This window comes from Pelophylax lessonae (genome assembly GCF_965119305.1).
Source record: "Pelophylax lessonae genome assembly, chromosome: 8".
Taxonomy (NCBI): Eukaryota; Metazoa; Chordata; class Amphibia; order Anura; family Ranidae; genus Pelophylax; species Pelophylax lessonae.
In genome coordinates, this window is record NC_138775.1 from 94,141,040 (window position 1) to 94,158,936 (window position 17,897).

General features: G+C 44.1%; 1 protein-coding gene across 1 annotated transcript in view; it reads right to left on the minus strand.

Annotated features, from left to right (window-relative positions):
- Window positions 1-7,304: 7,304 nt before the first annotated feature.
- Window positions 7,305-17,897, minus strand: part of GTPBP1 (GTP binding protein 1) — a 119,780-nt gene continuing 109,187 nt past the window's right edge. Inside the window, exons 10-12 of the mRNA XM_082266120.1 lie at window positions 15,084-15,262; window positions 13,319-13,501; window positions 7,305-7,884 (exon numbers count right to left, since the gene is read on the minus strand). Of these exons, the coding sequence (XP_082122246.1) occupies window positions 7,792-7,884; window positions 13,319-13,501; window positions 15,084-15,262 (455 nt within the window). The 3' untranslated portion in view covers window positions 7,305-7,791. The remainder of the gene's footprint in view (window positions 7,885-13,318; window positions 13,502-15,083; window positions 15,263-17,897) is intronic.

Genomic DNA, 17,897 nt, shown 5'->3' on the forward strand with positions numbered 1-17,897 from the left:
TCCTTCCACTTAGTAGCCTGCAGAAGAAAAGTACTCTGTCCCCCCCCTCCCTCCCATGAGACCTTTAATGAGGTCATCCACCGTAGCTCCAAACAGGCGATCTCTTTGGAAAGGAAGATCAGTCAAGGCCTTTTTTGAAGTCTAATCCGCAGACCAGCACTTGAGCCAAAAGACACGCCGAAGGACCACTGCCAAAACAGAGAGACTAGCCATCAGGGGAGCCGTATCCAAAGAGGCATCACAGATAAACTGCAGGCCCTGGACCAGCTGAGCCAAGGGCAGGGGGAGCTGTTCTCCCTCCAGATCACAGCATAAGAGCTTAGACCACTTGGTCAGATTTTGCAACACTAGGGCAATGGCGAATACCGGCCTCATTGCCAAACCAGCCAGAGTGTACATACGGCAGGCCACAGCCTCCGCCTTCCAGTCAGCCGGATCCTTAAAGGCCGGGGACTCTTCAACCAGAATCATGGATGCCTTTTTAATCTGGAAACCGGAGGGTCCACCACCGGCAGCACAGTCCACTTGTTAAGGAGGGACTTTTTATGGGGTAACTCCTAGTAAAGCTCTTAGGGACCGCCCAGGGACGCTTTGGTTGTTCCCACTCTTTCCCTGCCTATTTTGACAGAATTGTCGCTAAAGGAAATGCCTTTGTCGCTCTGGATGGCTTGTGAGTGCCAAAGGGTACGTACGCCTCTGTCGCAGCTTCAGCTGCATCCTCCATCTTTAGGGTCTCACGCACAGATACAATCAGTGCATCCACCAGCGCCTTTTCGTGCGCAGTCGCAGAGGAACCAGGCGCGTGGTTGCAGACGCAAGGTGACCCACGTCTGCGGCGGTTGAATCAGATTCAGGATCTGAGGAGACAGTTGAGGCAGAGGAAGGCGAGGGGGGGCGCTATTTGCTAGCTCGTTGCCCACAGCCACAGCCACCCGGGACACCAAGACCGCCGTCAGTGCATGGATGGTTGGTTGGGACCCGGAGGGCTCCGCAGCCTCAGAGAGATCAGGTGGGGAAATGTGCTCCAAAGACTCCATGAGTCACCAAGTGTAAAACACTGCTAAGGAACAACCCCCACTGCGCTGGAGGCACCACCCGGTCGCAAGGTACAAAAGCACCAGAATGAGGGACTCAGCAAGGGGAGGTGCCTGCAGGAAGGTAACCCAGTGGTCCAACCCACCCAAGTAGGGACCCATGTCCACCCCAAAACCCTTCAGGGGGAGGAGGGAGGGGGGGGGGGGGGGAGACAGCTACTCACGATACCAGGAACGAAGCGGGCACCGCTCCAGACAGAACCCCTCTCCATCAAAATGTGGGGCTGTCGGCTAGGAGGAAGGCTGCGACTCGGGCCCAGATCCGGTCATATGCAACCTTGCGAACCGTTTAATTTGCAGACCAGCCCCTGACCAGTGGGGCTATGTCGCGGCCGACCTAGCGAGGAGCTGAGGTCTGCGCACGCTCGCTGGCCAGACTGGGGTGACCACTGGATCTAGATTATCCAGCCCCTTGCCCAGTCCGGCAGTTTCCTTAGATCGCACAGGAAAAATCCAGGAGAAAAAAAAAATGTTTTTTCTAAAAAGAAATAATTGCCAGGACCAAGGAGCCCAGCAAGGAACTAGTTCCTTACTTCTGATTAGTCAGAAAAAAAAAAAAAAAAAAACTTGGTGGCTATAGCAGAGAGCAAGAGTATACCCCCTGGGGCTGCCCATGGGTGTAGCTAGAATTTTTTTTCTGCCTAGTGTCCTACTCATGTAGGGGGCAGTATAACCCAATGGTTTTGAATCCCAGGAGCTGTGTCTGTCAATGAACAAAAGAGAAAGGATTTTTAATACAGGAATGTTGACAAAAAGAAAAACGTCAGCGCTTAATCCATAAGAAAATAGTAGCTTGCAAAACAGTGTGAACATACAAATACCAGTGAAATAAATAAATAAAAGGTTACAGCGCTAACCAAGATTATGAAAAGTGTCCGACGCAGAATATCGTCATCCACTTGGATTTAGGAGATGACTGGACTTTTGTTTCTTTGATGGACTTGATTTTCAGACACTTTTCATAATATTGTTTAGCGCTGCTCCCTTTTATTTAATACAGAAATGTTGGCTTACTGAAAAGTATGTCCATGTACAGTAAAGTATGCACTCAATACTTGGTCAGGGCTTTTTTTGCATGAATTACTGCATCAATGCGGCGTGGCATAGAGGCGACCAACCTGTGGCACTGCTGAGGTGTTTTGAAAGCCCAGGTTGCTTTGATAGCAGCCTTCAGTTTGTCTGCAGTGTTGGGGCTGGTGTGTCATCTTCCTCTTGACAACACTCCACAGATTCTCTATGGGGTTTAGGTCAGGCGAGTTTGCTAGCCAATAAAGCACAGCGATACCATGATCATTAAAACAGGTATGGGTACCTTTGGCAGACTGGGCAAGAGCCAAATCCTGCTATAAAATGAATCAGCATCTCCATAAAGCTGGTCAGCAGAGGGAAGCATTAAGTACCCTGGAATTTTCTAGGTAGAGGTCTGTGCTGACTTTGGACTTAAAAAACACAGTAGACCAACACTAGCAGATGACATAATGGACTGAAAGCTTCACACGTGACATCACGCTACTTGGATTCTGTGCCTCTCCACTCCTCCAGACTCTGTGACCTGGTTTTCCACATGAAATGCAAAATTTTCCACAGTCCAAGTCAAAAGTCAGCGCAGTCCTCTAGCAGGAAATTCTAGAGCACTTCATGCTTCCCTCTGCTGACCAGCTTTATGGAGATGTTGATTTCATTTTCTAGCAGGACTTGTCACCTGCCCACACTACCAAAAGTACCAATACCTGGTTTAATGATCATGGTATTGCTGTGCTTGATTGGCCAGCAAACTCGCCTGACCTAAACCCCATAGAGAATCTGTAAGGTATTGTCAAGAGGAAGATGAGACACCTCAGCAGTGACACAGGCCGATCGCCTCCATGCCACGCTGCATTGATGCAGCAATTCATGCAAAAGGAGCCCCCAACAAAGTATTGTGTGCATACTATACATGGGCATACTTTTCAGTATGCGATATTTCTGTATTAAATTATTTTTTTTTTTTTTATTGGTCTTCTGTATTATTCTAATTTTCTGATACTGGACTTTGGGTTTTGACTAGCTGTAAGCCATATTTATCAAAATAATACATTTATAAAAACAAATTCTTGAAATATATCACCCTGCGTGTAACGCATCTATATAAAATATAGGAGTTTCACTTTTTGAAATGAAGACTGAAATAAATGACCTTTTGCACGATATTCTAATTTTATGAGATACACCTGTATATATACACACACATACATACACTCTGGCCACCCCCCTCCCCCATTATCGCCTAGGGACACAGTGGCTGGACAGCAGACCCCGATGGCACTTCCTTTAAGACCTGATCGCCAGCTCAATGACGGAAGGAGGTATGTTGGTGCAGGGCCTGGTGTGTGCTTACAGATTGCAGTAGGACAACGCTGGATTCAATGGTGTGCAAAGAAAAAGGTGCAGGGAAGGTAATTGGGAACACTGGTGAAGATTCCTCTTTAATCCCATCATAATCACGATAACCAAAAGCAGACATGTTTGAAGTCGAGGATGAGTGACAACCATGACTCCCTCAATGGAAACAGTTGAAGAGCGAACAAGGCTACCCAGAAACAAGAAGTGTGTTTGCAAGAATACCCAGTGATAATAAACAGAAAAAGGAAAACAAATGAAGCTCATCTAAGGACAACTAAACTGCAATATATAACATCTCTTAGGATTTAGATAGGATTTGAGAACAAATACGTTTTCTCTTATGTAAATTGTACTCCTGTGTTCCAGAAAAAAAAAGTCCAGCCTTTTCTGAAACTCGGTAAAGCTACTGCGTTTTTCAACTAGACAAGAGTCAGAGAACGGTAAACTATTTAAAGCCGCATTAAAAACGCGGTGATGCGATGCCATGGCTGCATTAGTTTACCATTTCTAGGCTTTTTTTCCCCCCTCACCTACCATATTAGAGTGCCCCCACACATACAGCAGCATTGTCAGTCTGGAGGGGAGGGTATTGTTAAATGTATTAGCAGATTTAAATACACTAACAAACTGAAGCCAAACTCACAATTTATAATTGGTAACCGCAAACTATTTTTTCCTTTAGGGTTAAAGGATTTACATGAATAAATTAAAGATCAGTGTAAGCCTCCCTGCCAGTTTTAATTTGCCTCATCTCTGTAAACTTATACATCTGGAAGAGAGCATATTCTTTTAAGAAACAATTGACTTACTGGTTAGCTCAGCAGATAGAAATAGAAGAAAATGTATGTATGTGTGTATATATATATATATATATATATACTTCTATATATACACACACACACACACACACACACACACACACCAGATCTGAGAGTTGGTAAGCTACAATATAATAAAGGTTTGCTTTTGGGTTTAATACCACTTTAAATTTACAGTGGTATGCTGGAAACTGTTATTCATAAGGCATTACAGAAAACTGCAGAGGCAGTAGAACTCCATGGAGGCAGAGCTATGACTTCTGGTGTGAAAATCATGTCAATAGTAATAATGTATTTAAAAAGATATAGGAGTGAATAAGATACACCTACCCATTATACAAAAAAATAAATAAAATGATGAAAAAGCATTAACTTGCGTTTGCATTTCAATACACAGTATATTGGTGGAGCATTTTGGTAGTTGATTTAAACAACCCACCACATTAGAATGCAGCCATGGCTTTGCAACCAAAGCTTAGATATGCACTTTGTCCTTTTTTTCATTTCAAAGGCTTACAACCACTTTAAAGTTCTAAGCATATCTTTCTCTAGTGTGTACTTGCCTCTATCCAAAGCACCGACTAGGATTTGTCTCAGAGGCGTAACTAGAACCTTCAGGGCCCCGGTGCAAGAAACCATGAAGTGCCCCCCACCCCCTTTCAAGGCTGGGGCTCTTCCCACTGATCCTGGGGCCCTTTACTCCCATTGCGGGTCCCTTTGTTACGGTCCCACAGCGGGCCCCTTTCCTGCCATCTTGGGGCCTCCCCACGGTGGTGGAATGCCAGGGCCCGGTTGCAAGTGTGACCTTTGCTATCCTGGAAGTTCACCCACTAGTGGCGGTTTTTATATTTTAATTGTATTATATTTTTATCATTTTATTTTATTTATTTTTTTTTTTTTTACAATGTCACTGACTAGGACTGTCCATTCAGAAAAGGAAGGGGCTGGTAAGTTACATATTTACTGACCCCTTCCTGGTTTTCTATTGGGACACATCCCCTGCAGCAGCCGTCAGGAGAGGAAGCACAGTGGGGGGGGGGGTGAGCACAGTGGGGGGAGAGGGGGGGACCATGGGAGCACACAGGGGCCCAGAGACAGCAGAACACAAGTGAACTGGATATGAGTGTACAGGGTAACCGCATAGGCCCCCTGGAGCAAGGAGCCCGGTTGCAATTGCAACCCTGATTTGTCTTCTCTTTCATTCCTCTCCCATATGCATGACTCTTCTGTCAGTCTATGCAGACACTGGACAACCCCAGATGGCAGCTGTGACTGTTAGAGGAGAGGGGAGGGGGTAACCATTTCCTCCACTCAGGTCTCAGATTATTAACAGCTCTCTGTGATGCAGTGTGTGACATCAGATCCTTACCCCCTCCCTTCTGAAGCTCAGAAATACAGTCTAAAAGTTGTATTTTGAACAGCTGGCTGCAGATTAAGAAAAAAAAAAAAACTTATGTAGGAGGATTTTTTTAAACTCTGTAGTACCTAAAGCTACTCACTTTATTAGTTATATGTAAGGCCTCTTTCACAATGCAGGTTACATAGGGCCGCTTAATTCTTGAGGCAAGAATCATCAATTCCTGATGCTGGAATGACTGGGTCAGTCAGTCGAGGCTCAGACATCTGTTCCAAACTGCAGCTAACCATTCTGTGTGCAGCTACATGTTAACAGCAGCATCCCCTGTCCGCTCACCATTAGTTTTATCACTTGCCACCAAATCAAGTACATGTAGGTGATTGACTTCAAGTGGTTATACCAGGATGAGGTCTGAAGCTACAGGACATCATCCCATTGTTTGTGGTTTTTTTTTTTTCCAGAAGTGATCAGCTTTTATTTAAAAGCCATCCTAGCAGCCAATTAGCTGCTGGACAGGTTTTAGAGATGGCAAGAGGGGTCACCTCCCCCGCCTTTCTGAGCTCTACTGTCTCATCTGCGAGCTCTGGAATAAAACCAGCAGTTCTGCTGGCTTGCCATAGAGCTTTTCGAAGATCAGACATGGTAGGTATCCATTTACTCGGCGTATTACAATCTTTTATATTTTACTAAAAGAGAAAAAAATGGGTATTCTATTGTGTTTGTGTGAACTACTACCAAAAAAAAAAAATCTTGACAAATACCAGAAATACCACTGCGCAAATACTGTGACAAAAATAAATAAATAATTGCAAAACCCACAATTTTCTAAGGCCTCTGCTAAAAATTATATACATTTTATTTATATTTACTTTTTCGGAGTTCCAAGTAATTTTCTAGCAAAAAGTGCTGATTTTTACTGGTAAACAAAAAGTATCGGAAAAAGGCCCAGTCTTCAAGTGGTTAGGCAGCTGCTGGTTTCATGACCATGTCATTCCAGCGGCAAGAATCCGCCAATTCTTACCATATGTAACCGGTCGTGTGAAGAAGGCCTAAGATTTTCTTTAAAACATCAGATTGTTGTAGGTCTGTTCCCACGCAACACTAGCAATAGAAAAAATATATAAAAAAATATGCAACAATGCTATATATGCTGGTAGACAAAGAACTAAACATATACCCTACATTATCAAAGACTTGATCAAGGATACCACAGTTTAAATGAACAGTTCAACCCAGTCAAAGCTGACATTAGGAATGACAAAATAATCCTTTTAGGCTGGAAGCACAATTTTGCAATTTTTGCAAGCTAGTATTCATAAGTGAATCCCAAAGGGGACCTTACATAAGAGTATTTGCAGAGATACTTTCACAGGGTTAGTTCCAGCTCTTCAGGTACACAAAATTTCTTTGTAGAAGTAACTTTTTTTTGTTAGACTAGCACACGTTTAACAATGAGAATCAACAGCTACTTTAGAGGTTTTATCTGCAATATATGCCAGAGAGAAACAAGCTGCCACATAAGAATATACAAGTCATTAAAAATCTGGAAGGTAATTTAAGAACATAAATTTAAACCCCTATTTTTCATTACAATAAAAGCAAAGATCTTAAAATGTAGCCTTTGCTAGGAGGAAAATCACTGAAATGAAAAACACAGCAAGTAATGTACAATCCCAACAGTACAAAACTACACATTGTGTAAAATATTCTTTAAAATAAAATAAAAAGTCAACATTTTTTTTCTTAAATAGCATGGTGGTAGTCTTTTTTGGAAATGTTAGGGAACAAAAATGTTTACCTAAATTTACACGATATAATGAAAGTCCATGTCTAATTTGCCATTACATGGTGGACATTTACTTGCTGACTTGGCATTTCAAAGTAAGACCTTGTGAATTAATGTTACAATCCAGCAGTAGATGCAATTCATTCTTTACTTTTACAGTGAGCCAGGATTCAAAGCCACAAGGACTGATCATTGGTCACCATAATCAAAGCTCAATAGTAAATCTGTGCATTTGGATTGGGCTGATGTACAAAGAAATGCAGGACAGCCGGGAGTGTGCTGCTTCTCTCCAGTAAACAGTGGTGAGGGCATGTTCAAGCTGTTGGCGGGAACACATGAATTGAGCAGTCAAGTTCAACAACCTCCTGCTGGGGCCACACATGCCCCTTGAGATTTTACTTTATGCCTCTGCCCACCACGACGTCTTCCACCTCCTCCAGTCTTTGGCTGTTGAAGAGAAAAAAATAAATACATTAGTGGTTAAGTTTGTATAGTAAGCCTAAGTTATTCTAAAAGTGGAAGCAAACCAGTTTGTGAATTTTTTTTACCTACAGGTAAGCTAATAAGGCTTACCTGTAGGTAGATTTAATATCTCTTAAACCTGCACCATTTTAGGAGATATTCCAGTGAGCAGCAGCTAGTGACATCACCGGCGCATGTGCTTTGAAGGAACGGCATACCCGTGCTAGAAACCGTGACTCCCGTGCACATGTATGGAAGTTACGGTTTCTAGCACAGATGTCATTACAGCTAGGCCAGACAGCCGAAGCGCGCACACGCAAAAGGAAAACCAGGTGAAGATGGAAGCCCTGTCAAAAGGTGACAGCAGGCCGCTGAAGGGCTTTGGTTAAAGGCAAGTCTCTCAATGGGAAGTATGTGATGCATACTAGCACATTAAAACAATGCCTTGCAGGGTACATACTTTCCAAACTACTGCTTCAATGGCACAGAGTAAGGTTTTCCTCAAAATATCAGACTACTAGCCCTCAATGATTTGGAGTAAGATTTGAGGATGCCACTACTGCGCTGCTCACTGTTGTCCTTAGAGGCTCTAACATAATGATGCAAAAAAACCTACCTCTAGGCACATAGAAAATTAAAGTAGAATTCCAGGTTTACTTTGACTTTACAAAGTTCATTTGAATCAAGCTGACCCCAAAAAAAAAAAAAAAAAAAAAACATCACTAATTGATGCAGCCACTGAATGTGCTGCAGCATTAGCTACATACAATCTGCAATACTGTTTTGCAACAGTACGGATGACTTCCTATCTGCTCCTGGAACTAACAAGTCTCCCAAAATGGCTTTTCTCTATCGTTCATTGACGGACGCAGTTCTCTGATCCATATCAGTAGGGACGTCCCAAAGCAGTGCCATAAAATGAGGGGTGGAAACAGCAGAAAAGAACAAGTCCCCAAGGCTAAACATAGCCGACCAGGCAACATAAGACTGCTCAGAACAAAAAAGATAAGGCCCACCTGAAACAAACAGTAAACACCCTCAAGGAAGGCCAAAAGAGGTATCTGCAGATGCCAGCACATCCACCTCAAAATTTGGTAAAGGTGTGAACAGATGAAGTACTAACCAGGCCTGACCCTGCTCAGATGCGGAGAACAGACGAGAGAAGGCGCATTCAGGGTGGTGTGGCCATAGGCCCAGGTAACTGTCTTGCAACCTGAAGGCACAGAAGCCTGTATGGTGAAAAGCCCAGGAAGCACAAGCCGCCCGAGTAGAATGCACCGAAACAGGGAAAAGGTAGGACCTGACCCTTAATTGAATAAGCCTGCACCACCGACTGTCCGATCCATCTGAAAATAGTCGCAGCAGGCGCAGGCAGCCCTGTTCTTGGGCCATCCGTGTGAGTACAGAGAGCGAGCCTGACTCACGAAAGGACTCAGTCACCAAGTACACCTTGAGTGCCCAAACTCTATCCAGAGTATGCAACGCACATGCCTTAGGATGTGAGGACTTAAGACAAGATGGTAATACAATGTCCTCATGCAAGTGAACACCAGAAATCACCTTCGGAGGGAAGGACGGATCCGGATGAAGTATCGCCTCGAAAGACGACACCATTAGTCCCAGGACTCGTATGCAGGTCCGAAGGGACGGCCATGTGCGGGACAGCAACAGCTGAACCGCAGTCCAAAGTTTCAAGAGTTTTTCCCCGGAGGGAGAAAACACCCTGACTGAGGACGAGTCCAAAGTCAGGCCCAGATAGTCCAGTCTCATGGAAGGGACCAGGGATGACTTCTGAAGTTTCAGAACCCACCTGAACTCCTCCAGAGTTCTCATAGTGACTTCCAACTGCGTTGTCAGCATCGTAGGTTACACCACACGGAGAAGCAGATCGGCCAGGAAACCAGGGCCAATACACCCCGCTGCCGCAACAGCGCCAGGACTGGAGCCAACACCCTTGTGAAGACATGAGGAGCAGAGGCGAGACCAAGGGGTAACGCCACAAACCAATAGAGATCCTTCCCCACAGCAAAAAACGAGAAACCGTTGGTGTCCTGAACATAACAGGATGTTAAGGTAAGCATCTTGATGTAGGGAAGCCATCATTGTGCGAACCAATACCATCTTGAATTTTTGATCCATACGGGCCAGTAGGTCCAGCTTGTTGAACCAGAACATGAACTGCCCCACAGAGCGCCTACAAGCGATCCGGGGACAGCCGTACATTGGAAGGGAAGACCATGCCGGAAAAAAAACGTATTGAAACTGGATCTTGCAACCTGACTGCAAGACCTCCTGAACCCAGCTGCCTGGGAAACAGGCCAGCCGCAGGTCCAAGAACCGACAAAAACGTCCCCCCACCCCATAAATGGGTGAGGACGCACCTTCAGGCCGAGTAGGCCTTGTCCGCAGGTCTGGAAAAAAACTATATCTGGTTCGCCAGACCAGGGTTGTTTTGAACTGCCCGAGGAAGTCTTGAAGTAGTTCACCACATCGACCATCCCTGAGGGACGAGAAACTGTTTGAGAGCCGGAAAGGAGGGACCCATCTGCGACAAAGGCCTTTACCCCCGTTAGCCTGTGGAAGAAAAGGCAACCTTTCCCCTCGTGAGACCCTTATATAATGTCATCCGGGGGAGTGCCAAACAGGCGATCCCCCTGAAAAGGGAGATCCATTAAAGCTTTCTTAGAAGTTTGATCCGCAGACCAACACTCCGGTCAAGTATACACAGGACCACCACCCCTGAACCGACAGGTGACCCATACAAAAGGAGCGGTGTCCAGCGTGGCATCACAAACAAATCGCAGCCCCTGCACCAGCTGTACCAACAGCTCCCCCAGGGCAGGAGGGACTTGCCCCTCAACAAATTACGGCGTTGGAACTCCGCCCTTCAGGCAGGGTCTGCGTGGCAAGGGCAATCATGAACACTGTACGATCGGTAAAGCGGCCTGCAAAAGAGGTCCCAGCCCCAGGTAGGCCCAAACACTCCCCCAAGTTGAGGTAGAGGGAGGGGATTACAACAGGATAGAGGGGAACCCAGGAGCGTGAGGGTCCGACCATCCCAGGGAGGGCCCCATGTCCACCCCTAAATCCGCCATGGAAGAGGGGAACATTAACTCACCATACCAGGAACACAGGCGGGCACCATCTCCTGACAGGACCCCACACCACGAAGTGTGTGTGTGTGTGTGGGGGGGGGGGGGGGGGGGCTGTCGGCCAAATAGGAACGCTGCAACATAAGCCTAGACCCTGTCGTGTGCGTCCTGAGACGTTTAACTCGCGGGCCAGTACCCGTCCAGTGGGACTATGTCTCGACCAACCAAGCGCGGAGCTAAGGCCTGCCCGCGCTCGCTGGCCAGACTGAGGTTGACCACTGGATATAGAGATCAAGCCCGTTGCCCAGCCCGGCATAGTTGCTTGAAGTTCTCACAGGAAAACCTTCCGGAGAAAAAAGGCTAGCTAAAAAAAAAAAAAAAAAAAAAAATCTACATAAAAAAACACTTTTATGCAGGACCAAAGATCCCAACAAGGAACTAGGTCCTTACTCCTGACTAGGCAGATTAAGACAGACATCCTATGCAGAAGTGAGGGGGTGTACCCTCTTTGGACATTTTCTCTTAGGAGTGTACTCACTTTTGTTGCCAGCGGTTTAGACATTAATGGCTGTGTGTTGAGTTATTTTGAGGGGACAGCAAATTTACACGGTTATCGAAGCTGTATACTCACTACTTTACATTGTAGCAAAGTGTCATTTTTTCAGTATTGTTACATGAAAAGATATAAAATATTTGCAAAAACAGGAGGGATTTACCCACTTTTGTGAGATACTGTAAGTTCAAAATGGGGGTTTCTAAAGCATTGACTAGACAATTACCATTGACTAACACTGACTAGAGCGGGGGGTCCAACTGAAGTGGCGCTCCAACATGTGAAACCCTTGAGCGCAAGTATAAAGCCAAGTCCAAAGCAGCCCATTACTAGCAAAAAAATAAAAGGGTTGGTAGGACAGGGCAGACAGCTGCCCCTTGATGGTACAAAGGGACAAGTGTTATTCTACTACCAACTGAAGTGAAAACGGCCGACTGAAAAGGCAACATGGGAAAGCCTCCAGACTCCCCAGTGAAAGCAGGTTTCCCACATTAAAATGTTAAATCTTGTGGAAAGTAAATTTAGAAGCTTTAAGACTGGTTGGAATAACAAAATTCAAAATGCCCGTCTCTCAGAACCAGAGTTCTGAGAGATGGGTAGAAAAGCCAGCAACCCTGGGATCAGGATAACCAATTGCTCACATACAGGTCACAGAGTGTCAACAGAAGAACAAGGGCAATGTACCAAATTCTCAGATGACAATACGGAACTTTGCGAATGACTTGGGTGTTGGGTCTTCAAAATAGACCAGGTAAACATTTCAGCAGAGGAAAGGCATACGTTTAGGCAAATTGATCCTACGGTGCATCTACCACCTCAAACCCTAGGTCGTGGAGACAAAGCTGTCCAATTTCTTGTTGAACCAAGAAGCTGGAAGACATCCAGTGCCCCCTAAAGCAAAAAAATGAGGCGGAACACATCCTGATGGAGAGACCATTCCCCTGGATCCAGGACATGGTCTGCTGAGAAAACCCTACTTTCCAGTTTTCAACTCTGGGCATGTGCACCATGGAGATCGCTGAGTATGATAAACTTTGCCCAGGACAGAATAGGCTACCTCTGCTGCCACCACAAAACTTCTGCTTAAAGCTGGCCTCCAGATTTTCTGTTACTCGAAATAGTTCATTTGAACCAAGCTGGTCCAAATGAACCATTTCCTGCACTAAGTGCTGTATGAACTGTATGTACCTTCCAGCTACATACAGTATACAGTGCTGGGTCCCGGCTATGACACAGATTTCCCATCTCAGATTTGTTCTGTCTCGGAATAAAACAGAATTCCGTGAATGAATACAAAGCTGCTTCTGATTGACCTAGTCTGATATTGACATCATTAGCTCTAGTGACCATTCCCGCTTGTAGGTAGCAGTAGTACCATAGGCTGCTTAATCATTAATGGATAAAAAAAAGAATTGACAAACTGGAAAAAAAAATTTTTTTTTTACCAATCTTTAGATATCCAGTCCCGTTTTCTTCTGCTAAAATTATTGCAGGGCTTCACAGCACATTCCTCCTAACAGTGTCCATTCTGGGAGGCAGAAACCCTTGTGCTCCCTGACACCAGCAATTTTGTTTTGAAAATAAGGTAGCACTAGTCACCAGCAGAACAATGACCAAGAATACAACCTGCATCTCCGACAATGGAATACTTCTATTGTGCGTTTATATTTTTTTTATAAAATCTTGCAAGCCAAATGTGGGAAAGGGCCATAGTTTGGGGACCCCTGCTGTAGTCTGATAGAAAAATAAATGATTCTAAACCAATTTTTTTTACCTGCGTTTGCAACCCTGTTGCACCAGATGCTGCTCCAACAGTGGCTGCCAGAGGGACCTCCTCCACTGCTGCTGTCCCTAGGTTTGCTTCATCCTTCTTTCCAAGCGGACTCTTTTTGGTAGACTGCATTTTAACTTGCTGTGGCTTTGAGTTCATTGGCAAGTTGTTTGTGCTTTGTAGCAACTAAATAAAAGATTACAGAAATTAATTTCCTGAAATATAGTAAAATTCAAATACAACCACTTTACCTCTATAATTTTGCCAGAAGGAAAATTTTACAATCAAAATTAATGTGATTTACTGCTATGGGCAACACAGACAAGACTGGCATGTTAAAAGGATATGTTCACTTTAAAAAAAAAAAAAAAAAAAAAAAAAAGATACAATTCTAATTTTCTAGGGAACCCTGCAGAGCATTGCACCCGGGATCAGCAGATCACGGGTGTAATGTTAGACTCCGGTAGACTTGCAGTATAGCTGTCTGCCTGTACATTCCATATGGTCAGTTGCTGGACAGCAGGAAGAATCAATGAACTACAAGAGCACTCATCGGTGCCCTCGCAGCTCAATGAGAACTACAAGAAATCTGCTGCAGGGGCAGTAGGTACTTGTAATTCATTTTTTTACAGAGCTCTGAATAAAGGATGTGGCTGTGCAGGTGAAATCCCGCATGGCCACACCATTTTCAAATTGTGACAGCAGGTGGGGAGAGTAATGGGGAAAGGGGGTTTGGGAGGATGCTGAACATGTTACACCATAAATACGGGTGTAGCATGTAACAGGTTCACAAAAGGTGAACTCATCCCTTTTAAACCCCTTTGAGTGAAATACTCGCCCTTAACTCCAGAATGGGCACTCTTTTGGTCTGAATGACATTCTAGAAGCCAAAATATCTAAAGGCTGCAAACAATTTTTCATCATTATTTCTTGTGGCAACAAAAGCCATTCTGCACAAGTGGATTTATTCCAATCCCCCACTGTCTCATTGTAGATAAACAGTCTTCAGTATCCCAAATGGAACGGGTGGAGGCCTCCCTACACAAAGCACAGGTACCCAAGTTTCCTGAGGTCTTGGAATCTCTCAAAAAAAAAAAAAAGTACAGGGATAGTGCATAAGTGAGACTTCCAATGCTTGGACTGAATATGTGCCAAACACCCCTCTTCTGCATGACCGCCAAGTTTGTGTCAAAAACCATATACTGGAAATGCTCATCTCTGTACAATTGGTCAGAGAATAAGTGATATATAAATGGTCAAGGACAATTAGGAATTCAAGAAGCACTTTCACAAAAATTTTTTAACTTTTATTTAATAACCCAAATGCATATAGCACTGGGTTACATTCTGATTAGTAATCCCATTGCGGAATCAAACGCACTTTATAAATGTTAATGCTGCATGTAAGCTCCACTCCAAACTGGAGCCCAACTGATGCATGTTCCTGTGAGGAGAGGTACAGAAAACACTGGAGGTTTCTTAAAAATATTAAGACCCAAGAATACGTTTGTTAGAGAGAGTACAAAGTAGTATAACCCATAGCAACTAAATTTAGATGTTTAACGACACTGAGGATATAGGTTATTGCGAGTCCAGATATGGATGGTTAGTGGAATCATAGTAAGTAGCAGGGCTCCCAAGAAAACTCCTTCCACCTCTAGTTGAATTTAAACATGTAATCTAAAAACAAGAATCATCTGGAGTATTTAAAGATACAAAGTGTGTTGCTTTCTCTGGACCTAGTTCTGCATACAGCTCATTAAAATACCTTAGTTATTGTGCCCACAGCTTTCGTTCGACCCTCTCTGAATACCAGTCGCTGGTCTATGTGCAAGTACTCAGGTGTTTTTATGAATCTGAAGTGAACTGTAGCCTTGTCTCCAGTGCGCAAGCAGTCACGGCTCATACTCAGGATGGTGGCTGTTTGACGGATACTGCCACAATGCACTGGAACAAAGACATTTTCCATTGTTCACTTTAGGTTAACAAAATAAAAAGAATATCTATAAAACTTGTAGTTGCACTGCTATAATGTAGTAAGCTTCAAATGTGATGAGCATTGTGTGTATGATTTGGATTTAAAATAAAAATTTGCAACCATCAATTTTTTTCCCCATGAAACACACAAGGGAACACAGATAAAGCTGGGTGGCAGAGTATTAAACTAAAAATGAAATGCATCTTTTGTGTGTACTTTTATATTCATTGATAGCTCCCCTTTCATTCAGCTAAGATTTTTCCAGCAAGGACATATTAGCAAGGTGGGGAAAAATATTGGAATTTGAGAAAGAAGCTCTGTGTCCACATGTATGCTTAACAGGGAAAAAAAAAAAAAAAAAAAGTTAACAGGTAAAAAAATCTTTCAACAGCCCACACACAGCACCCACGAACACTCAGTGATTGTCAACAAAAGACTATAGGTGGGAAAACACCAATGGGAGCACTACTGAACCAATAGCAGCATATGATAAAAAGGAAGCATCAATATAATACAATCTGGTGAATTTGCAGAGATGACCAGGTAGCAGGCCTTGTAAACCCGCTCCACTGCATACAGTCCACAACAATTTTATGGGATGTAGGCACATTGCTACTGGAGTTGTGGGAGCCTTATGCCAAGTAGGTTTTCCTAATTGTGGTCACAATTGATCAGAAAGCAGGAGTTTCTATCTGAGTCTTGGAGGAGAAAACAGTGTCAGAATAATGAAAAATAATTCTATTTACTAAGAAGAGGGTTGATTCCAACACTGACTTATTGAGATATTATATGACCATTCTGAACCTCTATAGAGTCTAAGCTGTTTGATGGACATTGGCAGACAGTCTTGGCCAACTGTTTCTTCAGTAGGTGGTTGTCCAGGTATTTCACAAAGCGAATACCCTGGGAGTGAAGCACAGCAGATGACAGTCTGGTGAAGATCTGAGGTGCCATTGCCAAGTCAGAGGGAAGAGCAACAAACTGGTAGTATTGCATGCCCTCAGCAAAAAATGTATTGTTGATGTGAAGGGAAAAAGGAGGATGTGCAAGTAGACATGCTAGATGTCCTCTCCTACACTGCATGTCTTGGGGGAGGGGAGGTGACCGGGGAGCACCAGTGTTCGTGGTAATGGTTGATTGTATATCATTTGTTTACCTTTGCTAAGAAGGTTGTGTGTTGTTGGTTTATTTTTGTATGTTTGTTTACAAATTCAATAAAGAATATCTTTAAAAAATAAAGACATGCTAGATGTCCACAGAGGCCAGAAGGTCCGGCTGGCTAAAGGACGGTGATGAGTGACCAGAAAGATTCTATATCAAATTTGTGGACCTGAACAAACCGGTTAATACTACTGAGATCCAGAATGCAGCAAATGCCTTATTTTGCTGTAGGAACAGCGAACAGTTTGACTAAAAACACTTTGTGGGAACAAGGCTTTCAAAATGCGCTTGTCGATGTAAACCATACACCAATGGGTTATTGATTAAGGAAGGGAGCCTGGTTGATCATACAGCCAGCAATAGTGCCAGGTAATATCACTTTCCAGGCCACTCCAGCCGGTACCCCTTTGTTGAGTCTCAGAGCCTTAATCCCTCAGGGCAGTAATATTAGAAAAGGAGAAGCCTCAGATCTGTGTAAAGCCCAGTACACACGCACAGATCGTCGTCATACAAACGTCGGCGGACGAAAGATCTGCCGATTGTACGCGTGTTAGTATGGTGCCTCCGACAGCTGTCTGCACACAATCCGCGGACAAGAGTCTTTCTTGCAAACATGAAAATTTTTGTCTGCGGACACCAGAACGGACGATTGTTCACCTGTCAGTATAGAAATCAGCCGACAGACCGCAGATTTGCAAGACTGGGCATGCTCAGAAAATAAAAAACACAGGGAAAGTTAACCATTACATGCCATCACTTCTGCAGTCAGCTGAAGTCTGCGGACAAAATTCTTGTGCTGTCCTTGTGCTGTCTTTGCACTTTTCAACAGACACCGACATCCCGGGGAGAAAAGACGAACATTTGTATGACGACGATCTGTGCGTGTGTACGGGGCTTAAAACTGTTGATTTGCATCAATAGATATTTAAATTGCACTTACTTTAAAAGAAGTAAAGCATATCACTCTGAAACCAGGAAATGCCACTGGTTTATCTAGCCAGGGGTCCAACAAAAGTTTAAGTGACACACTGGAAGTCCCACTCTACGCGTTTTGTCATGTGTCCATCTTCAGAAGAAATTTTAAATACCTATTGATGCAAATAAACAGTTTCACACTATGGGATGCTTATACACTTCATTTTATTTTTATTTTACTGACATGAGGGATTAAGAGCCGGTTCACATACAGGCGACCCGACCCAAACATATCATTGAAGTCAATGCAGGTCGCTCCAGGTCGCCCCAAAGTAGTACAGGACCCTTTTTCTAAGTCGGAGCGACTTGTGTCGATCCTATTAGAACGGGTCCTGTGCTACTCTATGGCAGGCGACCCACAGCGACTTGTCAGGTGATCAGGTCGCCTGACAAGTCACCCCAGTGTGAACGGGGTCTTAGGCTCTGAGAGGATGGACTGGAGACAAAATGGGACTGGCTGAAATGGTC